Source organism: Pygocentrus nattereri, chromosome 20 (assembly GCF_015220715.1).
Source record: "Pygocentrus nattereri isolate fPygNat1 chromosome 20, fPygNat1.pri, whole genome shotgun sequence".
NCBI classification, from domain to species: domain Eukaryota; kingdom Metazoa; phylum Chordata; class Actinopteri; order Characiformes; family Serrasalmidae; genus Pygocentrus; species Pygocentrus nattereri.
The window spans coordinates 10335433-10361901 of record NC_051230.1 but is presented as its reverse complement, the minus strand read 5'-3'; the positions used below and the strand labels follow the sequence as shown (position 1 = coordinate 10361901).

General features: G+C 40.2%; 1 protein-coding gene across 3 annotated transcripts in view; it reads left to right on the top strand.

Annotated features, from left to right (window-relative positions):
• The first annotated feature begins 301 nt into the window (after window positions 1-301).
• Window positions 302-26469, top strand: part of tnc (tenascin C) — a 58973-nt gene continuing 32805 nt past the window's right edge. For 2 of the 3 annotated variants that reach the window (XM_017691253.2, XM_017691252.2), the window contains exons 1-8: window positions 303-640; window positions 18542-19099; window positions 19315-20721; window positions 20818-21081; window positions 21509-21624; window positions 22597-22750; window positions 24439-24708; window positions 26284-26469. In XM_017691253.2, the coding sequence (XP_017546742.1) occupies window positions 18628-19099; window positions 19315-20721; window positions 20818-21081; window positions 21509-21624; window positions 22597-22750; window positions 24439-24708; window positions 26284-26469 (2869 nt within the window). In that variant the 5' untranslated portion in view covers window positions 303-640; window positions 18542-18627. Of the gene's footprint in view, window positions 641-18541; window positions 19100-19314; window positions 20722-20817; window positions 21082-21508; window positions 21625-22596; window positions 22751-24438; window positions 24709-26283 lie in introns of all 3 variants that reach the window. The other variant, XM_017691250.2, reaches the window with a different exon arrangement.

Genomic DNA, 26469 nt, shown 5'->3' with positions numbered 1-26469 from the left:
TTCTCTTTCTACCTTTTCTTCTACTATCTCTTTCTCTCTCATTCATTCTCTCTCTCTCTGCCACATATTCAGTCTCTCACGCTCTCTCAGACACACACACACACACACACACTGACACTCTGACTCTCTCTCTCTCTCTCTCTCTCTCTCTGTCGTGCAGCTCAGCCTCGAGGCATCCCATTTCAGTTCTTCAGCTTCCAGTCAGAGAGAGAGAGAAAGAGAGGGAGAGAGAGAAACACAGACAGAGAAAGCGAGAGAGGGGAGGGGAGGAAAGAGGAGGAGGAGGGGGGTGTATATAAGAATGGTAGGTGGGAGTGGAGTGGGGTCTGACCGCAAAGTGTCTACTGTTTAAGAGAAAGGGACTCACCCTCCCTCTCTCTCTCTTTCACGCACTCACTCCCTCTCTCCGGCTGCAGCACCAGCAGGCTCAGTGCCTACATGGAACACTACTGCTGAGAGGAGAGAGAGAGAAAAAAAAATGACACAGCTGGCATCTCTCTGAGGGAAACAAACAAACAAACAAACAAACAAGAACTATCACACAAAGAAAAGAAGCAGACCTTCGAGAGAGAACTTGCAGAAGTTTGTGAACCCTTCACATTTTTGATCCCAGAGAAAGAGAGAGACTCACTCAGTAAAGGTAAGCGCACAGGACTCCATCTACATCTACCTATCAGAGTTAGCATGCCGTGTTACACTCACTTCATTCTGTCTTATTTTGCTGCTGGATTGTTTCAGCAGTTCTGAGCTGCTGATTCTGTCTTTAGCTCAGTTTCTTCGCAGAGAGCTTAAACGGAGTTAATGTTGTTGGTCCATTTCATTAAAAACCCTGTGGGTTTGGACTGCAGTGCTGTGGAAAGTAGACTTTGCTAATAGGCTGTGTTAAGTGATATGATGATGGGAGGGAGTGTCTCTCTCTCTCTCTCTCTCTCCCTCTTTTTTCTTCTCTCTTCTTGCTGCTTCTATCCCTTTTTTCATTTCTCTTTCTCTTATCTATCTCTCTACTTCATTTCCCCTCTTTCTTTATCTCTCTACACCTGTTTTTTTCCCTCTCTCTTTCACTTCTCTCTTTTCTCTCTGTCTTTCCTCTCTCTCTCTCTCTCACTTTCTTCTTTCTGATTTCCTACTAATTTGCTTGCTTTCACTCTCTCTTTCCTTTCTCTCTCTCTCTCTCTCTCTCTCTTTCTCTCTCTCTCTCTCTCTCTCTCTCCTCTGTTTCTGTCCCTCTTTCTTATCTCTCCTTTCTCCTTCCATCCCTTTTTCCTTTTTCTTTCTCTTCTCCCTCTTTCTCTTGTCTATCTCTCTATTCCTTTCCCTCTTTTTCTCCTTCTTCTTTTTTCTCTTTCAGTCTTCCTCTGATGTATTTCTCTTTCTCTATCTCTATCTCTTTCATTCCTCACTTTCTTTCTGCCTTTCTCTGTTGCCCCCCCCCCCCCTCTCTCTCTTTCCCGGCTTTCTCACAGCGAGAGACTTCTTCTAAGGCTACTCCTGATGCTCTTCATTACGGTTTATGAGGGAAGCCTCTAGCATTTTTTTTTTGCTGGCAAGAGCTGACAGCTTGTGAATGCAGCTAGAAGCGTGAAGAAGTGTGGCTTCAGCAGCTTTGTCCAGTGTGGTCCGTTAGCTCTGGGTTAGTGGGTTTGCATTACCTGCTGTAGCATCCACACCTGGCTCTGCCAGGGCTGATCGAGTAACGTCCAGTCTGGGGCAGGAGCAGCTGGTTTGCATTAGCGCTGTTCTTTAGTCTTCCTCCAGCTCCTGTAGGCTGTCAGCTGCCAGCTTCTTTCCTCTCTCACCTCATGGTTTAGGAAACAGGGCATCATTGTGGGTGATATCCGTCTGTCAGTGTGTGAGTGAGTCAGTGTGGGTATCAGATGGAGATTTTGATGAGGAGGAGGTGTCTAACAGAGACAGAGGCTAACAGAGCTCTGGGCTCTAAGCTGGATGGAGGATCCTCATAAAATGAATGGTTGTCAAAGAATAATGATAAAATTTGTGCACAATGTGTTTAACCCCTTAAAAAGCAGGCATACTGTTCAGTGACTGACCTTAAGTCTTATCTAGTCACCACCCGTCCATGCTCCACCCACAAGTGTATTTCATGTCCAGTGTTGTGAGGTTAGACAAGCTTTAATGATTATTTAAACCATATCATCATTTGGTTGAACGGGAAAAAGTGCCATTCAACGTAATGATATAGTGTAGCATAATTTATATGAAACATCACACTCTTAGGATAGACCTTATGTAGTTGTTTGGCCTTGTAATTCAGTTCAATGTCAGCATGGCAGAGAATTCGTTGTAATTTCTGACCTGCCTTGTTTGAATTAGTCTCGTGGGGCAAGACATAAACTCATAACCAACACACACATATGGGGACAACTTGTTAAACTTGCTGCTGGATTGCAGCGAAATCCATTGCATACAACGGTCTGCACCTCTAACCTCAATCCTGCCCCCAAATATCTCTACCTGGTGCTGCCTTAGCATCTGTTGTACAATTGATTACTCACAAAAAGTAAGAGCTAGTGAAATAGTAGGTGACACACACCTACATGCTTAATTTGAGTTTTTGGGGGAATTTTTTAGCCATGCTAACTTACCTTACAAAGATGAGCTAACAGGCTCGTGGTCTATTGGAGAAGTCTAACAAGCACACTGTTGCCCCCTACCTTAAGCTCTATCTTCATGAAGTGTTGGATGGATTCAGTAATTTCACACTCAGTTTGTTCCCACCCTATTAAGTCTACATTCCCACCCACATTTAGCTCTAATGCTATGATGGTTTTCCAAAGATGTTCTTATTTAAATTGATCATGTTTGATTCACTACAACAAGATTGTCCAGCTTGGTAGTGCTATATAAACTGGAAATTTAACATTATGTAGTGATTCTATGTGAATAAAAGTATCACTACTTTTCTTTTTTTATATATATATATATATATATATATATATATATATATATATATATATATATATTTTATTTTTTTTTTATATTGAATGGAAATTTTTGATAAGTTTGGATAAGTCTTCATTTGTACCTTTTAACCCTATCCAAATCTATACTTATTAATAGCAATTATGACTCAGTAACTGCTATGGATTATCCATAAACTGCTATTATTTAACAGCTACTATTGATAATATGTGACAGATATAGTTCTGAGAATGGAAAGGAACATTTAGACCAATTGATGAATCCTTGACTTTAAGCAGTTGATTATTTGTCAGTTTTAATGACATGTTATAATGTGTGCTGTACCAGTAATGACAGATTTCATCCTCTATGTAATATGTTTGCTAACTTTCTGCAATAGTTGCTATGAAAGAAGACATTAGTGGGAGGAGCTTGAATAGGCCCACACATTTTCTTCATTTCTTCATTTTACTCCCTTAAAAATATAGGATAATTATTGTGTCCAGTAACTCCCTGATAAGTCCTTAGAGTTTAAGCAGTAAATCGTTTAGTTTTTAATGCTCATTTTAAAGATGTGTTATAATATGTGCTGTACTGATAATGACGGATGTAAAATCTGTGTTATATAGTTATACATCCTCTTTTATTTCTCTCTTGTCATTGGCTCTTAAGTCCCCAGTGCAACCCTAATTATCAAGGAGTACATTATGTCTGCCAACCACCAAGTGGCGTTGCCCAGGCTCAGAGTGTAAATGTTTTATGATCGGTGTGCAGGGTACTCACTGACAGTGCCACTCAGAATAAAGATGAGTGAGAAAGCCGCCTTTGTTTGAACAGCTGTTAGCGGTAGCCGCTCCTGGCTTGGTAATACACTTGGAGCAGCTGTTTGGAGCAGAGTGGGCTTCAATGCTGCTGTGAAGATTCCACTCATTTCAGAGCACGTATATCTGTCAAGAAGCTCCTGCAGAGCACCTGGTACATGGAGGGGAATGAGGAGGATACATTTCTTTTCCTTCAGTGCTTCATACTGCACTCTCTCCCTGTGTGTCTCTCCCTCTCTCCCTCTCTATTCCTTTCTCTGTCCTCATTATGTCTTGGACTGCCTCATACACTCACACATTACCATCTATAGGGATATCTGTATCTATTTGCATAGCACTCTGCAAAAGCAAGAGACCACCCTTCATTTACTTGTGCAGCTCATTTTTCAGGAGTTATTGCTGAAGAGCATTAAAGTAAGATGGACTTGTATGAGGAAAATAAGGAAAGGAAAATAACTAACGAAACAGGATTCCAAAGCTAATCCTGGAAACAGGATTTTCCCTGCAGATTTCTTGGTAAAAGTAAAGAATTGATGCTGTAATAAAGGCAGAGGGTGAACACACTAAATACTGAAAACATGATAAGATATTTAGCTATGTAGAGTCCTGTGTAATTCTCTTCTCTGTAAATATATATTTTTAGTTTTTTCCTGACTCTAAAAAATGTCTATTTTGACTGTAAATTAAATAGATCATGAGTGGCCTTTGACTTTTAGACAGTAGACTATATATATATATAATATATAATACAGTAATATATATATATATATATATATATATATATTACTGTATATAGTTCACAGTTGACCTGTGTGCTGCCTTAGCTAAATAACTTTAATCCAACTTCAGTCTAAAGAACCATCTAAATGCAATTTGATGCAAAATAATTTGCCATACTTTTTGCTGATGGCCCACAATAACCAATGTTCAGATTCACACATTCACTGTTCACTATGTACCATTTGCTATATAGTGAACTAACTGGTTATATAACGACCATAATATTCATGGTTGAGAGTTCAACAATACAAAACAGCTGAAGCACCATATAGAGTACTATTTCTCTGAGAGGGAGCAAAAATAAAGAGAACGATGAAAATCACTTGAATGTCAAGCAAAAATGACAGAAGTAATAGATTTCAGGCTGTCTGCATCGCTAGCATTGACCGCTGAGTTCTAGACAGTGTGATCGCGTAGGCACTGACAAGACAGGCCGCAGATCATTAATATGCTCTATAAAGAAGCTCCTCTTTCTCTTCCAAAAATGGCCATGGAGGCATTCCAAATGGTTCATATGAATCAGGGAACAAAAATTCCCTCAATGCACTCCAATGTGTAAAAGTCCCAAACAGCTCCAGACTGTTTTAATGTCTGTCTGAGGCTAAAGTAAGAGGACTAGGAAAAGTGACCAGGCTCATAGCAGGTGCCTCCGTTGGTGGCGTCCAAGAGATGAGCACATGTGTCTGATTCAGCAGTGACCTCTTGAATTGGAATGTACACCATTACATGAGCAAGCACAAAGCCACCCTATTGAGCAGAGCAGACAGTTTAGACTGGGAAATGGTCTAAAGAAGAACCATAAAGCATGGTACTGTAGTGCGGGGTTCAAGGGTTTGAATGGATGGCACCCTCCAACATGACACAGGCCACACTTTTGGGCCTCTGCTGTAAAAGGAAAAACAGATGTCCATACATCACAGCCAACACATTCCTGCTGCCGGAAAACAGGCCTTTTCCTGCCAGGATGGAAGCAATAAAGTTAATTTTGGACTGTAGGTTTTGATCGAAACATATTTCTTATCTCTGCTGACAAAAAAGGGTGTTTTAAGATGCTCTTGAACAACTCCCAAATTATCATGCTATAAATGAGCCTAATTAGCATAAGCATGCAAGATATGTTATAAGTGGAGCTTAGAAAAGCTTACCGAGATCATAAAGCAGCATGTGTTTCCTGTCACTTCTTCAGTATGGATTTCAATGTCCTTCAGGAAGTCTCTATTGGCCTATTAGCTTGGTACTTCTACCACAGAATATGGTTTTCATCAGTGCATGCTATTCAGTATTCAGGATTTAGCTCCCCGCTGTGGAGCTGTTCACTCATGCTGCAGCTAGAAGGAGCAGAACCAGGACCAAGGACAGAGAAAGTCCTACACCGAGAAAATTTACAGCCATAACTCTAGACAGACTGTGAAACATATAGCAAATCTTCACTTATCTACTTTAACACTCTTTTCGGACTGGGCCTGTGCGTTTTCAAGGCCCATGCATCTCTGAAGCCAATGCATCTGTGCCTCTCTCTAGCTGCTATGTCTATTGCTGATGTTAAGGAAAAATTTCCTAACAACTGCTTTGAAGACACAATTTTTACATTGTTTTTAGACAGAATTTATCCAAAACTGACTACCAAAACTTTAGTAAATTGAATGGAATATGTAATCAGCCATATTTTTAGTGCAATCTTCCTTCAGATGTATAGGTTTATTTTTTCACATGTACATAACAAATAAAGTGGTATGTCAGATTTGTTCAAAACACAAAGGCTTTCTTGGGCAAAATGTACCGTGCACTTGCAACCTGGCACAAAAGTGAAGAGTGGGGCACAACCTAATATATTTTGGTTTTTGCCTAATAATCGCATTTTTTTAAAATCTTTTTTTAAAAAATTTTTTTATTCAAATTAAAACGTAAACTTTGTTCCAAACACCACTTTGTGAATAATGGCCAAATGACCAAAGGAGTGTACATGTTAAATTTAACCCATAGGTAGGGTTAACTGTAACAGGGTGAGGGGCTAGTTTTACCAATGACTAAAAAGTTTGGTAACTAGTACAAAACACAATTAATTCCATACAGTACTATGTTTGAATCAGATGAACTCTCCAACCTAAATATGCAAAGACATTATTATCAGAATAATGTATTTAGGCAATCAATTTTAAAAGTAGAAAAGAAGCTATCTAATTAAATATCTAAGAAACTCATATATATTATATTAAATGTGATTATATATATATATATATATATATATATATATATATATATATATATATATATATATATATATATATATATATATAAATAATCACATTTAATATAATATAAAAGTTCATATAAAACCTTAAAACCTTGCTCTGTTTGAGAGGCTTAGTTGTAACACTAACATGTTAAAATTAACCCCATTAGTTGATTAAAGCAATACTGGTGTCTTAATTCAGTAAAATCACTTATCATGAAAAATGGTCCAACAAGAATCTGTAGAGTGAATCTCAACAAATATTTGCCATTTTACATTTTAGCCTGTGTTTGTGCCCCACTCACCCCTACTTCCATCCCTGAGAGGTATATTATCAGTATCTGCTGAACAGTGGCTCCACTTTGTAAGCAAACAAGCAGTACTGTTGCTCTATATGTCTACCCTCCAGCGGGAGAGCGATCAATAGTTTGTCATTTTGGTGAGGGTAGACTCCTACAGTTATATGTTGAAGGGAGAATTGCTTTATGCTGTTCGAGAGGCTTCGACCAGTTTGTATTTCGAGCTTTCACTTAGTCTCTGTACAATCAACATTATGCCTACTGGAGAAAACATCATGCAAAATTTAGAAGACATATTTCAGGAATCCACCCTGTTACAAATAAAGGTCCCTTAATGGTTATTGCTTTGGATAAATTGATCTACAAAAAAAAGTAAGTGGTATTGAACCTTAACATTATGTAGAGCTTCATTAACTTTATAAAGCTTAACCTCATACATCTCATTTAAGAATGAAACCATCGATTAAGAAGTTCGTCAAGGACCCAAGAGTCGTGCAAAGAACACCTTTTGGCACCTTTATGTTTAAGACTGTACCTGGCATAGAAATCTAATCTGCCTACTTAAGACTCATCTGGTTGGTTTTCTTCCTGGGGTTCATTGCTCTCCAAGACAACCGTCACTGGCCCTCACTGCCAGTATCCTCACAAAGAAACCCTGAGAATGCTCATTTCATCAGGTTGTAAAAAGAAGCTAAAGGGGATGAGGGGTTGTGTGGTTATGACTGTGTATGGAAAAAGGGGGTAAGTAGTGCTATAAAGAAAACATATGAGGCCTCTATTATGCCTGCTCCAAAGGTTAGGCTAATAAAGGGCAGGTCATTGTTCCTAACAGTGTAAAACCAGACTTTGGCTCCCCTAAACTATCCCATGTGGGAAGACTGCTCATGGACCTCAAGTCAGGAAAGGTTAGCGTTAATTTTAGGGTCATGGCTGGTGCCTCCTGGATCTGTTTCACCATTAACCCTCAGAGGTTGCAGTTTTTGCCAGTGGTAATAAAAGCAAGATGGAATTTCTTTAAATTAAACTTATAGCTCATTGAAACAAACAGAAAAAGGATAAATTTTTGGCACTTCTTCATTTCTAGATGTTGAGAAAAATACAAAAAAGTCAGAAGTGCAGAATCTAAGCTGTCGTTATAAAAAGCTGTAATTATATTTGAATAGTATAACCAAATGATGGTAATAACTCAACGTTCCAAATGAAGGAATATTTTTTTTTCACAACCCCAAAATTCAGTCTTAGCAGTTGGTTGCAATTTCTGCTCGTCACAATCCAAGTAGTCTCAAACATATGCAATGATGTTTGCAATGAAGTCTGGACCCTAGGCTGGACAGTCCATTGTTCTGAGAACAGCAGCAGCTTCTTTATTTGATTTGCAGATGTTTGTGCTCCATATTAAGCTATGGGGCTGTCATTTATCAAATTTCCTAAGAAATATTTCCTAAAAATGAATGTGTACTTGATGCCACATTGACTGGAAGTTAAATAAATGAAGGGTGATCTCTGTACTGAACATTCAGTTATTTTCACATTTGTTGGAATGATATGACTGGCAGTATTTTTCTGCTGTGAGCCACATGCCTTTGGATAGTATTGCAAAGTTTTGGTGGACACAACCAACCATTAAAAACGGAATCTGTGCAAACCTCAAGGTGCCTGGAATTGACTTGGAGAAAACTCTGGATTAACTCTTGTAGAGGAAACTAGTTATTTGACCTTCTTTGCTATCTCAGACCTACCAGTGACACACCCAAAACTTTCAATTTCCCCTTAATCAGTATGATAGCACTTACCCATGGCAATGTCAATCCAGCCCTGCTTTATTTAGCTTAGTCTGGATGCTGCTATTGTAAAGTGCAGCAAGGCAGTGAACTGCTGGACCTCTCAGAGCAGTGTGAACGCAGCTATCTCTGCCCATCCACCCCCTTATCACACTCACACACACAAACCCTCCTATCAATGCCATCTGAGCCCCCAGCATCATTAAAGCTCTATAAATGGGGTTTGGTTGACATGAAACCCAGCCTTTCCATGCCAAAAAACAGCCTCCGCTGACTGACTTTCAATTATCAGTCCACATGTAATCGTATGCTTTTCCTGTGCAGAGGGAAAATACAGCCTTTGGGGTTTGCAAGTATGAAAATAGTGGAACGTTTTTACTTTGTATCTTGGGCATGTATTTCTGGCAAATTAGATTAAAGAGACTTCTTAACTGCTGAAATGAGATTCAAGCCCTGGAACTACAAAAATGTAATTGCATTTTCAGTAATTACATTATAACTGCATTATAGTTGAAATGATTTAATAAATCTGCTTGCTTAAGTTCTGCTTGCTCTTAATTTTTCCCTTGCACCTCACTGCCTTTCGAGGCACAGCGTTGAAGTCATGAACTGCTTTCGGTGACATTTAAAGGTTCTTTGAGTGAGTGAGAGAGAGAGAGTGTGTGTGTGTGTGTGTGTGTACGTGTGCATGTGTGTGATTGTCATCGCCAGAGATATTCATTTGCCTAGATCTTGGTCACTGGAGCCAGGCCAAGCTTCAAATGACTGCCTTTTGAAGTGCACACTGGCCAAGCAAAATAAAGAGCCAAGGAGGAATTGCCAGTCGCTCTGAAAAGGCTTGTTTGGAGCCAGTGGACTGTTACAGCATCAAGCCATAAGCTAAGGCTCGGCATCCAATAATATCTTAGCCCTCTCCCATTTCTCTCTGGACGCCTGTCTGTACTCCTGTTTCGCTCTTACAGACATCATAATTGACCTATCGATTGCAAGGTCAGACAGTCTTTACAGAATGTTGGCAAACACTCCTGATTAAAGAACTAACTAGAGTGCACAAACTAAACTGTTGTCAGAATGACTGAAAAGGTTAATTACTATTGATTAAATTAGGCTTAATGATTTGTAGGAACTGAAAATACATGTCTAACATTTAGTTCATTTTTATTCAATAGTATCATGATTGTGTTTAAGCTGGGCAAATATTATAGTACTATTCTTGTTTCATTGTTAAGTTTTGAATGGAAACAAAAGGGGTAAATTCTTAAAATGTTGGGAAAATAGGCCAATCAGAAACTACATTTATCCATGTCATCTAGGTAGATATAACTAAGTAAGCTCTCCTATTGGTCTGGATTTAGAGCTAAAGAGGCCTAAAATGTTTATTTTACCTATCAGCATAATAAAGAAGTGCCAAAGAACTCTAATCATGTCCATGTCACTGACTGTGAATATGAGTGGCAGCTTAATCAATGGGTTGTTAGAAATGGAAATCAGCAGCAGCTCAGTTTCAGGCCTCTCTAGTGAAGGAGTCATTGTGAAACTGCTAGTAAAATATATGTTAATATGTCTATCACAAGGTTCACTTAAAACATTGAGTGTCTTTTAAAAAGCTTTAAAAATGCCTGTGTGTTTACTACCAAACCATGTTCATATGAATTAGCTGTCAGCACCAACAAAACTACTAGAATCCCATAGGAAGGCTAGTAGAAATTAGCATAATCACAAAGATGGCTCAAATTGAAGGCCTAGCTCTAATAGTCAAGGTTTGCCGCTGGTTATAGCTATATGACTTGATGAAACACAGTTCATTAGAATGTATTCATTACTTTCAGCAATTCAGTAACATTATTTTTATTTTGCGAATGCATCATATGAACATAACACTGATCATGAACATCACATGACTTCTGCAGAGTGAATGTACTTTCCTTTTATCGTCAATGTCCAATGATATTAATAGTCCAATCAACCAGTGCACATATCATATATATCATATGCATAGTCAATGATTCCAACTCCTCAGTCATCGTATCCTCATGGATTCTTGTTAGAGTGGAGGCGAACTAAAGCTTACCAATTTGCTTTTGTTAGTTTGCTGCTCATTGATTTGTTCATAGGTCTTCCACAAGCACGGTCCAGTGTAGTCTGCTGAAGGTACCAAAGGTATCACTTTAAAAGTCATTTCAAAGCTGTATTTAAGTGAGACGGCTACAATCATGGGTTGTGTCATAGCAACATACAGCATGTGAATAGCTGGGCTACTATATAAAGGGGTTAGTTTAAGAAATGTGTCAACAGCACTTCAAAACTTAGTGATGTTCCCAACTGTTTGCATATATTATTAACATGTTATTACCATTAGTGATGCCTGCCCTAGTTAAAATATCTACATTTAGAGAATGGCATTAACCCCTTAAAGATCCAGGCTTTTCATAAACTAAGGGTTATTACTCAGTAACTACAGGTACATTAATGCAAACTATTTGAGCTATTCTCAGTTTATAGAGGTATTTAATAAACTTTGGGCTCACCGGTGGGCCCTGGCCATTAAGGTGTTAATTTCAAATTCATAGCACTTCAAACTGTAAATTCAAAATTTTTAAGCAAATTAACATATCAACCTATACTCTGTACAGCTTGTTCAACCCCACAGCAGTTGCTATGAAAAATGCTTTTGTAGGTGAAGCATGGATATGTCAACTCTTTCATAATTGTAACAGAAAACCATTGGGGGGAAAAAGTTGCCAACTGAACCATGGCAGCTCTATGCTTGTCACTCAGGGAGGCGATAACTTCAAAATCCATTTATAAACCACATTCAAGCAAGCACTTGCTTGCTGTGCCATCGATCCAAATACACACAGCCAGACGGATGGCCTTAAGAGCTATCCTGGAAATCCATCTCTTTGTTTGATGATTAGAAATCTCAATCATATTGATAGCCTCAGCAACACTATCTATGATCGTGACCTTGGAGGGTGGCAGATCAATAAAGAATGGCTTCAACAGCAGTGATATAAGTAGACCTGTGACATGTAAAGGTCATTTCATTATGACTTGTCTGTTTTTTCACACATTTTAGAGCTGTCACCAAACTAGACACTTCAGTTTTTCCTCCAAAAATTCACCCAATCCAGCTACTGGATTCAGAAAGTTATTCTGACTCCTATTTTACCAAGTTTTGATATTGTTGCCACTGTCTGTGTGGGGGCCTCTATGCATAGGCCATTCTGGAAAGCTACTCAGATAACTAGGACACTGTTGGCTCTCTGTGTGGAGCTGATAGTAAGCAATGAGGATTGAAAAGAGAGAGGCAAGAACCCCTGCTGTGAAAACAGTGTTCACCTCTTCACAAAGATAGTCACACTGAGATAAAATAGACAGCACAAATGCAGTTTTCTTGACGACAGAACTGGCTTGACTTACCTGCTCACCTACAAAGATGAAAGTCCCATTTCCGTTTATGTAAGTCATACACATTTCCATTGAAATACAATCCACCACTGTTATTAAACAAGAAAATAGGGAAAGACCACTAAAATTATATGGCTACTCTGAAAAAAAGGTAAAAAATACCTTTGGACTGGTGCCATAGAACAATTACTTCTGGTTCCATGAAGAACCAACAAATCCTTTTAAAGAAGCATTTTTTGTGAGTGTGTAGATCCTTTTTATAGTTTAAAAGAACCTGTGTGAAATGTAAAGGTAATAAACTACTGCAAGCTTTTTCTAGAACTGCACATCCAAGTCAAGAACCATTCAGGAACCTTTCTTGCCTTTCCTGAGATTACAGTAACATTCAGTGCATTTGTATGGCACCTCTGAAGGTGAATAGAGTCTCCAGACAATAGCAGTTCACTCAGCACGGCGCACGGCACACGACCCACATTAAGCCCGTGTCCCAGAGAAGGCAGGAGCCTTTCTGTCATGGGTGACCTACAAAACTAAGCAAGCTTGAAGATTTCATACAAATGAAGTGAGAGAGGAAGAGAGGGAAAGTGTATTCTTTATAACTGGCTGCTCACAATATTTTGTAACACTTTTCCAAAGGGCAGTGCTCATAAGGCTACACAACAACTACTTAAGTCTTTAAGAGAACTGACCCAAGCATCAGTTGTCATAACACTGGCCATGCTGTAAAAAATTAGAGCTCAGCTCAACTCAAAATGATATAGTAACTAATTACATGGCTTTTCCTGAGTTGACTAAACTTGAGGACACACAATTCAAATGTCTTAGTTGAGTCAAAAGTTCTCTTAATGCTTTTAGTACTGCATCTCAGTTATGTAAATAAAATTAACTTGTTTTTTTATACTTAACTTCCTTACCAGCCAAGACTCTCTCCATCACACCACCCTGCGAGACATTGAGTACACACTCATGGATGGCTATGGCATCGCTGGGGCTCAAAATCACAACCTCCCACTGGGTAGACGGCTCAGTCCACTGCACCACTCAGGAACACATGAAGCAACTCTGATTTTGTGTCTACAACTGTTTAATACACTGGAGAAAATATTTGTTGTTTTGACTTTGAAGCATGGCATCATCTCATGTGGTGCAGCTGTATAATAATTTATCCCAACATCAGGAGGTTGTGAGTTTGAATCCTAGCAATACCCCACAGCGGTCCATTATACAGAAACCCAAGAGGAGAATATGCCAGATGGGACTGTGTGATAGAAGGAGCGCCAGCTAGTGGGGAAACAGAGTAAAGAAAAAAAACACATTCAGTTTAGTTTATCTAACCAAGATGCAGATCTAGAAACAGTAGCTTGGAGAATTTTTGACTCAACTAAGACTTTTAAGTTGTGCGAACTGGTGTCCTCAAATTGGCTCAACTCAAGAAAAGCCATGTAATCAGTTATTAATCATTTTAAGTTGAACTGACCTCTCGTTTTTCACAGTGGAAGGTGAAATGACATCAAATTGACAAAAGCAACATTTACGACAACTAATGTTTGGAATGCACCTTTATTAAGGTAGGTTTGTCACTTGTCATGAAAAGCTTATGTAGGTGTCATGTAGCCTTATGAATGCTGAACTCCAGCGAACTGCAATATTTTATACAGTAAAATAGTCCTTCTTATTACAGTTTGGGGTTTTTTTGTTGAGGGTTCTTGTGTAAAGCTGTAAACATCTATGGCTCAAACTTTGGCATTAATACGATTCATCAGACTATTGTTTCCTATGCTATACTGCTGTCCAAGATCACTTGGAATCAGATCACATTTATCATTCAATGCATGCAGTGTATTCTGTGCATCTCTGCATCTCCTGCATGTTTTTGAACATTTTATATAGGTACAGAAAAGATTGCATTTCAGTGCAATGTCAGTCTCAATATTTCAGTAGCCAGCAGCTCTTATCTGAGGTATGTAATCACCTGAGAGTTCAAAGCCCTACCATCAATCATCAGCCTTAGAGAACAGATTCAAAAATTGCACCGCAGGACCAAAATCACATCTCTGAAATATGAGTGTTGGTAAAGCAATCATTGAGAGACTACATTTTTTATGAAATAAAATCTTTTTCATAACATCATCCTCTATTTGAGGCAGCTGCATTGTGCTATGTGGACTAACAGCAGACACATGATGTACATTTTATGAAGCCCGATAGCAGTTAGCCTGGGTATAGTGTGAGAATGGGTGCTGTGGTCAGTGAGGGTTTATGATAAAACTGAATTTCAGGGACAACCAAAAGGCCAGCTGGACCTGAAGTGCATTTACTCGTCCAAAATTGCACCAGACTTTCATTTCCCATCAGTTATGTGCTCCGAGTTTCCATCTGCCCATTTCACAAGCTGCTAGGGCAATTCCAATCTAATTTATAATAACTACTGGGACACTGATAATATAGCTGTGTGATGCCACTGAGAGTGGTTTTATTTTATTCACGCGTTATTGAACTTTACCAAAAAAATTGCTTTGCGATCCTGCTCTTAGCAAATCCCATTTAAAGTTTCCAGCTCCATTCTTTAAAGTCATAAAACGTGCCTACGTGTGAAGCTGCAGATAGTAAACTGTTGCCATGTTAATTCAGCAGCACAATTTATCACCTTGTTTATGGCAAGACCAGTTTTCTCTTGCTAATTCAACAAACTGCAAGGTAAGCAAATAATGCTGTTTTTATTACACATTAAGGTGGCTAGCAGAGCTCAGGTCTAATTAACTTTGATGCTTTAGCGCTGAGTTAACGACTTATTAAAGTTTGCGTTTAGTCTCTGTGTGAGGTAGCCTCTCCTGCCATTCAGCTGCTGTCATCAACACTCAGGAACAACATACAGCATTGGACTCATTTAGCTCACTTGTGCTAAATATAAGTGCCAGCAGGTTCACCCCTCAAGTGATTTTGCCCTCACATAAGACACACGGCAGCCAACTGCCTCAGTTAAGAGTAGTAGCAGTGATTCATTAGAAAGCCCGCCATGCATTTTTGTGGGTCTATTTGAAAGTGCCAGCAACCTGGACCAGGTTCTGCTTTGATGGAGGTCCAAAAAAGGAGGACATCTTTGCTTCTTGGGGTTGAGAAAAAAAAAAAAAAAGCATTAGTGCCTTCCATTTTCATTCATAACCACCGGACTGTTTTCCATATCCTAAGCTAACTCCTTTCTGGCTCAGTGAAATGACTTTTTCATAGATTTTTTTTATGGTTCCTCGCGACTTTTTCGCTTTTGTGGTATTCATCTCTCAATGCAGGTCAGCTTTGGCCAGAGGTTTCAGGCAGTGGTGGCAAATGTTCACAAAGAGCATCTAGGTCCTTCAAAGTGTTTTTTTCTTGTGGCGAAAAGCCAGGCTTCAAAGTGAAAAAGCCAGCTATCCACCCAGAACTAAAACCCTCGTAGCGACTCAAAGCAATTTTCTGGCTATTTTGTTGATTTAATCCCTGGCTTGAGGGGTGGGGGTTGTCCATGACACCCTTGAGGCTCCAGATCGCGAGGCTCCCATCAGCAAGATGCTTTAGCGCTCCATCATGGGGGGGGGGGGGGGGGGTGCTCATCCTTGTCTGTCTAATCAGGGATGGACGGCTGCAGTCGTGGGATCCCGCTCAGTCCGCCTCATCTGTCAGGCCTGCTAATCACATGTCAAGGCGGGTCTCTGTTCACTGCATTACCTCTCACAGGATATTACCTGCTGGATACTTCACTAACTGTGGATATAACCGACTGTCGGCCTTCTGCGCTCTCTTAGTTACCTGAGGAGATTTATTCTGTTTAACTGCTATCATTGCTTTTATTGACAAAGGAGAAGTCTTGACCAGGAGATACTTTTGTCTAACATATCCTGTTGCCCCAGTATATACTTTAGTCATAAAGTAGCACTATATACTATAGTAGTATACCTATTTATAGGGGTTCAAATCTTTGAGCTCACAATTCAGGTTTCTTTAGGAACATCATGAAATCCCACAATGTCTATATTTGCTTTCCCTTGTATATTTTTGTAAAATTCAGAAATCAATACACAAATGCAACTCAAATGCGATTTCAAAAGTAATTCGTCTGAATCATCATCTTCAGATTGTGCATAAGAGATAAGAGCCTGCAGATCACACTGTTAGAAACAAAGGTTCTTCATTCATCAAAGTGTAAACAATGTAAATTTACCCTCAGAGGTACAACAGTGGTTTTAAGGTCCAATTGTGTACTTTAAATTTAAGTTTTTCCCAGTGGAAAACTACATATTTGTACCTTTTCATAACCTAAAGTTTTAAAATAGAACAATGAAATAAAAGGCCTGGAGATGAGACAGGGTGTGTGGAATCAACACAGCTTAGAAAATATACTTTCACTGGATTATGGTACAATTATGTTCCCTGACTAAATGTACTGAGATGTACCACCCCAGTGACAAGAGGGGGACTGCCCCAGTGACAGTTTTGTACACTGGGAGTGCAGGATTTGGTACAAGTGCAGGTGCAGTGCATTGTTGAGACCACTCACATTGCATCTGCAATTAACATTCAACCAAAAAGTTTGCAAAACATGGACAGAACTTCCTAGTAAAAGGCTTAACAAAACAGTCAAGCCATATGCAAGCTTGAGAAAAAATAAAAACATAAAATTTCAAAATGCTAAAAAACGCTAAAAAACATGCTAAAACGTTCTTCACATACTCCAGCAAAGAAAATAGAATTTGGAAAACAATAACATGGACTTTGTGCTCATATTGTGGCTGAATTTGTTGTGTTACAACATTGTTGTGTTGGTAAATCTTCTTTCAGTGCATGTTAAAACCTTGTGCCTGCATCTAGTCACTATGACTGCTCTTATTTTTAAACAAAGCCTGCTGACAACATATGTCTCCAGAGACATTTTCAAAAATCCACACAAGCACAACTGTCACTAGTTGCTCAAACATTAGTAAACTGAGCACAGTATGTAATCTTCAGCTCCATCCATACTCACTCATATTCTGTGTTGCCCTACCTCAAATATGAATAAGAGAGAAACAGATTGTGTTTTTTTGCTCATGCACCAGTTTTGCAGAGAGAATGCATCCAATTTGCACCTGAAACATGTGCAGGAGGCTTAGTGAATCAGGTCCATAATGTGTGAATGATGTAGGGCAGGGGAGGTTATATTTTTTTATAGCTCAGAAATTACACACATGCTTAGAAAATGCAGTCTGTCTTAAATTTGACTCAAGTGCTGGGAATGTAATTGCCAACGATGTGTTAGCCACAACTTGAGAGCATTGCAAAACGATGTGTTAGCCATTTAGAAGGCAGTTAAAACCGTGTTGAATGGATTTTATTTGGTGCTCATTGTTTTGAAGCCTTTGAGAATTTCTGTGTGGAAAGTCTCCATAGCTCTACTGTTGGTAAGATCTTACCCCGCCATGTGGATATAGCATGAAAGTTCAAGTTCCTACAAGACTTTTGCAGAAGGACACCTCTGGTGCCCTTAACACATATATTCCAAAGGATAGCAGTATAACTTTCAAAGTGGGCTCCATTTCATTTAAAGCCATTTCCAACAGACTATTACCCTTAAAAGAAAGAGCATGTCTGAGCCCTACAAAAATACACGATTATTTCTTTTGCTTCACAAAGAAAGAATTATGTTTCCAAGTGGGATTATATTGTCATCTGGAGAGCAGTCAGAAAATGCTAATTTTTGAGAATAGCATGAACCCTGCCCAGCCATGCTATGGAGGGCAATGCAGATGTCTTCCCTATACCAGTATTAATCTGTCAACTTGGGTTATAGGCTGCCATGTCAGAGGAGGGTGTAGGCTCCCCAGATGCAGGTGTTGCCTGCTTTGTGATCATGGCAAGCTGTCACAGGAAACACTGCCAAGATATATGTACTCAACCACAAGGTCACAGATTCCAACTCCATTTTAATTGCTTGAGGCATTCCTTGGGGAAATGTAGGAGAGAGAATGCCTAAATTTGCCCTCTGAGAATCTGTCTCCCCTGCTGAGAGTTGCATGGCCAAAAAGACTTATATTGTATGGAGTTTTTCTCTTTTTATAGCCAGTTGTGTAAGGTTTATTGCTTTTTCTGTGATATTCTGACACTTTACTTCCAAGTCTTGTGTTTTTTTCTGGAGTTTGATGCACATATATTGACATGAACAAATGATGTCAAGGAGTTCTTCAATTCTTGCATGCCTGTACAATTCAATAACAGTATGTTCACTCTACAGTCATGAAATATGAAGCTTATTATGTATATCTGTCCTTTTTCTGTATTACATTTTAGGTTTAAGGTTCAATCCAAAACACCAGGAACATAAATTCTCCTACCCTGCCCTTGTATTAACCAAGGACCAGTGAGAGTGTGTCATCATGGGGATGCGAGGCCTGCTCCTGGCCTGTGTGGCTTTGGCCACACTACTGGATCTCTCTAAGGCTGGCCTGGTCAAGAAAGTAATCAGGCACAGAAGAGAATCTCTAATGCCACCCAAAACAGAGAATATATCCCTGCCTAATCCAGACCAACCAGTGGTCTTTAACCATGTCTACAACATCAATGTCCCCTCTGGATCTTTGTGCTCAGTGGACCTAGATTCACCTGGAGGATCTGAAATGAAGCCCCGGTCTGTCCCATCTGAGCAGCACATGGAGCACACCGTTGATGGGGAAAACCAGATCGTTTTCACACACCGGATCAACATCCCCAAACAGGCCTGTGGATGTGATAATCACCTGCCAGATTTGAAGGATCTCCTGAATAGGCTGGAAATGCTCGAGGCTGAGGTGTCTAGCCTGAGGGAGCAATGCACAAGTGGGGCTGGCTGCTGTGGGGCTCAGGTTACAGGTGAGTTCAAATGTGAAGTAAGCTTTACAGTTTTGCTAGCACACCTTTTGATCCTCAAAGAGGATCCAGGTTATTATCCTTCAGTCTTTGATCTTGTCTTCACATGATAAATCTCCCTGTCATTGGCTTTTGTTCAAAAGCTTGTACAGTAAGATTAATTTGTACAGTTTGATGTTGTGATTTTATGACCTGCTGGTTGTCCTGTGTTTTTTCAGGTGAGGTCACTACAAAACCTTACTGCAGTGGTCGTGGAAACTACAGCACTGAGACTTGTAGCTGTGTGTGTGATCCTGGCTGGAAGGGACCTAACTGCTCTGAGCCTGAATGCCCCAATTTCTGTCAGGACCAAGGCCGCTGTGTGGATGGCAAGTGCATCTGTTTTGAGGGCTTTGCGGGAGAAGACTGTGGAATTGAGCTGTGCCCTGTAGACTGTGGTGAACATGGTGAGTGCATTGACGGGGCTTGCATCTGTGAAGAAGGTTTCATGGGGGAGGACTGCTCCATGACAAGCTGCTTGAACAACTGCCTAGGAAGGGGACGCTGTGTGGACAGTGAGTGTGTGTGCGATGAACCCTGGACAGGTTTTGACTGCTCAGAGCTTATCTGCCCCAACGACTGCTTCGACCGTGGCCGTTGTGTTAATGGGACCTGCTACTGCGATGAGGGCTTCACTGGGGAGGACTGTGGTGAGATTACCTGCCCAGGCAACTGTAACAACAAAGGCATTTGTGTTAGTGGTCAGTGTGTCTGCAATTTCGGCTACAGTGGAGAAGACTGCTCCAAGCTGACATGTCTCAATGACTGCAGTCAGAGAGGCCACTGCTTCAATGGCAGATGCATCTGTGATCCTGGCTTTCAAGGTGAAGACTGTAGCATCCTCTCCTGCCCTGACAATTGCAATGATAGGGGTCAGTGTGTGAATGGAGAGTGCATATGCGATGCTGGGTACCAAGGCGACGATTGCTCTGAGCTTTCCTGTCCCAATGACTGCCATAACCGTGGACGCTGTGTTGATGGAAAGTGTATTTGCAAGCAGGGCTTTGCAGGGGAAGACTGCAGCATTAAGACCTGTCCTAATGATTGCCATGACCATGGAGAATGTGTGGACGGCAATTGTGTCTGCCATGTTGGTTTCACAGGAAAAGACTGCAGTGAGCTGACTTGTCCTAATGACTGTCACAACCGGGGTCACTGTGTGAATGGTCAGTGTGTATGCAATAAAGGTTTCACTGGGGAGGACTGCAGTATTAAGACCTGTCCTAATGACTGCCATGGCCATGGTGAATGTGTGGATGGCAAATGTGTCTGCCATGTCGGCTTCACAGGCAAGGACTGCAGTGAGCTGACTTGTCTGAATGATTGTCACAACCGAGGTCGCTGTGTGAATGGTCAGTGTGTGTGCAACAAAGGCTTTACCGGAGAGGACTGCAGTGAAAAGACGTGCCCTAACAACTGCCTGGACCGTGGCTTCTGTGATGATGGAAAGTGTGTCTGCTTTGAGGGCTACACCGGAACGGACTGCTCAGAACTGACCTGCCCAGGAAACTGCAATGATCAAGGCCACTGTCTCAATGGCATGTGTATCTGTGAGTTGGGTTTCACTGGAGAAGACTGCTCTGAAAGTAAGCCAGGTCTTAAATGGTAGTTGGTTCAAATACAGTGTCACATTGTTGAATGCTATTTTAAGGTAAATGGTATGATGTCACTTCTGCCTACAGTCTCTCCACCAAGGGATCTAACTGTGACTGAAGTCACCCCAGAAACAGTGGATGTATCATGGGTCAACGAGGTGCAGGTGACTGAGTATCTAATCACCTACATGCCTACTGCAGCTGGTGGTCTGGAATTAGATATGCGAGTACCTGGTGGAAAAAAATCTGCAACCATAAGGGAGCTGGAGCCAGGAGTGGAGTACTTGATCAGTGTCTATGCTGTTTTGAACAACAAGATGAGTGTTCCTGTCAGTGCCAGAGTTGCAACACGTGAGTCATCATCAGTCATCTTCTTTGAAAAAATTAAAAATGGTTATACAGTGAGCTCCTGTGTGATGCAACTGTCTGAGGTTTGCTATCTCTGGGTGGTTAGGTTGGCCCTCTCTCTTCTCCTTTCACTGAATGAAATGCTAGTAAACTTTTCCTGATAGACGATGTGATAGAAGTGGCAGTTAACATTCTCCTCCAAGAACACAATATGTTGGTGGCAGCTCAAAAATATGTGGTAGCTGGCTTTACGTGAGGAAGAAGCATGTTAGCCTTCACTCACTCAGCTAGGTATCAGTGTGTGATGGGAGGAAACCTAGCTAGTAGAGGGGAATTGACCATGACTAAATTAGGAAAACTGGGCAATTGTACTATTTTCTTAACACTGTTAACAGATACTACATTTTGTAACATTTGAACATCTTGTTAGATCTTCCTGAGCCTGAGGGCCTGAAGTTCAAATCTGTGAGAGAGACTTCTGTAGAGGTTCAGTGGGATCCTCTGAATATCCCCTTTGATGGCTGGAACCTCATCTTCAGAAACACAGTGAGTGCAATATGTATCAATGTAAAAGTGGTTATGCTCTGTATCCAAAGCCCAGCATTAGCCTGAAATTTGCTGTGGTAGGAATAGCACGTAATATGAAAGGACCCTTCTGAAACTGTAGGGAAACTGTATGAGTATCCTGTGGAAAATAGTTGAGTGGTGCCAATATGCAAAAGCTGCTGTCTGAAAGTCTGGGGTCTGGGGTTTTGTTATACAAAACCTCCTAAGAAGCTTCTGGCGACAACTCTGGTGACCATGTGCAACAGGACGGTTACTGTTTTCACAATGCTTTATTTTCTTTTTCAAGGGCTTAGGCAAACTCTAAAAAATAGCTCCTGTCAGGCCATGCAAACCATGTCTCCCCATACGACATTCTTTCAAATGCAACTTGGCAGCTTCTTTCATACATCAAGTTTGAGGTTGCCCATGCCAAACAAACCCTTCACTTTGAAATGAAGCACTCACATCCAAGTGGATGCAATTGAAAGTCTTAAGTGTTTACTCTCCAGAATCTCTCTAATTTCTCTATAGTTCATGGAGTTGCTGAGTCCACACAGTCTGGAATCATTTTCCTATTTGTGGTTTCTTTTAGCTATAAAATAACCAAACCAAGATTTTATATCTGCAGACACAAAGATACATTGTTCTATTATTTTCAGAACAATTCAAATGCAAATTATAGAGGTACATCTGCCAAAGACAGTGAACATTATCTTTGTTTATAATTAGAAATACAGTTTAAAACCCATGAGTATAAATCCACTAAAACTTCATCTTTGACTTTATTGACTTTAGGGATTTATTTTTCACATTGTACACACTTGTGCCAGATCTTTCTTTAGTCAATATTTGAGCTAATGTTTTGTTCATAAATGCAATGCATGTATCTTGTTAATTAAAAAAAAAAAAACACATACATAACACAACAAATGACTGATTTTATCTTGGTGGTCTGTTGTCGTGAAATGCCAGAAAGAGGAGAATGGAGAGATTTTGAATTCACTTTCCCCACCCGAGACCACCTTTGAGCAGTCTGGCCTGGGCCCTGGCCAAGAGTATGAGGTTAAACTTGAGGTGCTGAAGAACAATACTCGTGGACCGCCAGCCAGTCGGAACGTGGTTACAAGTAAGCAGTGGTCAACTGTTATTAATTGATTTTCATTATTGATTGGGATGGCAGATTTTGTATGTTTGGGATCTGTGGACATTGTAAAATGCATTTGATCAAATTTTGGTTTTAAGGAATACGTAAGCTTGAGGTCTTTCAATATGTCAAACTAATTGAGCATACTGCTGATACAAGTCAAGCCAAGTACTATAAAGCATTCTCACCCCAGACTCACATTTTATTCCCTCTGTCTTCTGTGCATGCTCTCTTGATATACTTTTGTCTAGATTGCCTAGATGCCACTCTAATTAATTTACACACACCATCATTTCCTCAAAGGTTGCTTCCTAACCTGAGTCTGAATCCCAACAATGCCCCAGCCATCTATGGCCCTGGTCTGGTTGTGTGGAAAACAGAGCTTAATCCCTTAAATTTCCAGACTTATTACACCCTAAGGTTTATTATTCAGTAAATACAAGGTCTATAGTGCAAACTGATCGTAATGGAAATATAACGGACATGTGGATACTCTGGTGGGTCCCGTCCATTTAAGGCATCAAGCTTTCTCTTCATGATGCTTAAATATTTAAAGTGTTTCCCTGCAGTTGGTTTTATTTAGTGCTCTTCACAAAGACAACAGCTTGCTGAGCTTAGAAATGGAGCAAACATTAACAGAGTTGCTCAACTTTTACTCTGGCTCCATGTGTGCCACTTTGTTGTGACTGTGGCTCACTAAAGCTTTCAATAAAGAAAGAAATACTGTTTGTCACATGTTTCTCAGTAAGTGCCACACAGTTTCAGGAACTGTGGTCGCTTGAGATTAACCAAACCATATGTGGGAAAGCTGTTAGCGTTGTGACATTGTGGCATCTTTCAATACAAGCCTTTCTTTCCTGTTATTTATGGCCAGCTCGTAAAATACCAGGTGTTGTGTAGATGTGTTACCTTTTAATTTTGCTGTTACAGACGAGAGAACCATTTGTAGTATATAATTTCAGCCTAAACTTTCAGTTGCAGGGAAACACCTCAAAGCTAAAGGTGGAAGCGAAAAAGATAATCAAGAGTTTGCAAAGAACACAATTAATTAAATACAAAAACAGCCGAGTATAATTAATGATATCAGTTGCTAATACATAAAATCCAGTCCCAATGAGTCTCAGGGGTGGTGGAAAAGTCTTCTGGCAAGCTTGCTGCTCCACTTCTGAGATATATGCCAGTCATGAGCTGTTTGAGGAGGGGGCACTAATTGTTGAAAGTGAGCTGTGCTCTCCTTGCTCAAGAAGCGCTCATCCCTCGAGACTTCTGCAGCTTTGCACACCCACAAATCTGCTTTGAGCTAAAATGCTGATTTTCTGTTTTATCTACTACTCACAGAAAGATGACCTCTCACCACAGCATCTCATGTGACCCACTGCTTTCCCCCCAGGAGCTTCCTCTTACTCCCTAGGAATACATGATCTAAGGAAATTACAAATAATCCAATTCAATAACCTCATACACACATTTTCCCCAAGCACATCATCCCAAAGTGATTTTTTCCCCTCAGAAGCAGCTCATTTAGCATTCGCAACACAAACCTTTGATGGTTTGATTTGTGGAACTATTTACAAAGTGAAATCTGTTTAGCCGTGCACATATGGATTTGCCTTTTTGCACTTGCTTGACTGTCACTTCCCAACCATTTTTTTGCATTCTACTCCATGCAGTGATCGATGCTCCCAGCCAGGTGGAAGTGCGAGACGTAACGGAGAGCACTGCCCTGATTACCTGGTTCCAGCCTATAGCTCAGATTGATGGAGTGACTGTGTCCTATGCCCCGGTCACTGACTCCTCAGACACCAACACAGTGGCTCTGTCAGCAGTCGACACCCAGTACCACTTGGCTCACCTCTACCCAGACACTGAGTACAGAGTGTCTCTGATGGCCCGCAGAGGGGAGATGACCAGCGTGCCAGTCTATGAAACCTTTACCACAGGTTAGTGACTCAACTCAAACTTACTTATATGTGAAGTCAATAAATAAAATATCTAAAGATATAAGTTAAAAAAAAGAATAATCGTGGGTACACCTACTGTATAAGTGCACTTTCTAGTGCACTGTCTGTAGCCTATTTGCTGCTTCAAAATTTAGCAGGCGCACTATACCAGGGGTAAAATTGAGATTTTGGAGGTGGGGCTGCCTATTTTTCGGTATGTGAGTCATATGGGACCGAACTTATCAATATATGTTTTGTTATGTGGAGGTTTCAGCACTGATGTCATAAAAATGTCCTTAAAACTAACAGCCTATCTGTTTCTGTCTTAATGGCTCAATAAGGTAAATTAATTTACCAGTTTTGGCAACAAAATTACAAAATATGATCAGATTCTTTTCTGATGAAGATGAAAACCAGAATAAATCTTTAAACTAGCACAATTGTTCCTAAGAATGATGCTACCCATCTATCAACAAGGACTCTTCCTGTTCTTTGAGCAGCTACCTCCACAGACTACAAACACTATTAGCTAGCTGGCCCAGTGCAGATGTATACCTCTGACCCCATTTAGTCGGCACAACAGAAGGGAAAACATCAGAGTAATGCATTCAATGGAACAAGTGTGGATGAACAAATATTTGATTTACCTTCCTCAGTCTTGAAGATTTTATCTGGCTATGCAAACTCTGATACACTGGTGACAGAATGCTTTGGAATCACTTCATATTTAACAGGATAATAACCGCAACAAAGTTATACTAAAACATCATAAACAAAGAAAAATTCAATATGTACTAATACGATTATGAAAATCAGTAAAAAAATATGAGGTGGGTGTGCCACAGGGGGTGTATATATATATATATATATATATATATATATATATATATATATATATATATATATATATATATACACACACACACACACACACACACACATAGTTTATTACATGTTATAGTTAAATGGACTTCATAAAGACGGTGCTGGGGCTCCATGCAATGCCAAATTAGCCCTTCTGTTGTACCCCACCCATGAATGGAAACATCACTGAACCACAATGGACCACCATAAGATGAGTAACCCTACTGTCCCCAATTCACTCTTACTGGTGCAACACACATTAACATGCCACTATAGGTGTCAGTGCTATGCTGATAATGGTCCAGCACTCTAATAATATCTGGGATGCTGTGGTCCCTTTCAATTGATGCATGATGTTGCGGAGGTTTGAAAAATGGTGTAGCTATATATGGGCTACAGTAAGTAACTGTAAACCTATAAAATTTACCTATATGGTGGTTGTGATACAATTGGTTAGTGTAAGTACAAGCCAGGCCTAATGCCTTATAAACCAGCAAGAGTGTACATACATAAATATACACTAGGCAAGATTAGAAAAGGCTTTCAATTGGTCGGTAACCTTGTATGTCCATTATTAATGAACCATTACTAATGTATGACTTAGTTAATTGTTTAAGATGAGCAACCTTGTCCTGATTTACTTGGTTCTGCATAGTAACAACATATGGCCATGAGAAGATGTACAACTAGTCAAAAGTTGCTATGTTCCAGACTTGGATGCACCCAAGGACCTGCAGGCGATTGAGCAGACCGACGAGACCATCACCCTGGAGTGGAAAAACAGTCAATCTAATGTCCCCAGTTACCGCATCAAATATGGTCCTCTGTCTGGAGGAGAGCATGGAGAGCTTACCTTCCCAACTGGCCCACAGGACATTACTCAAGCCAAGATCACTG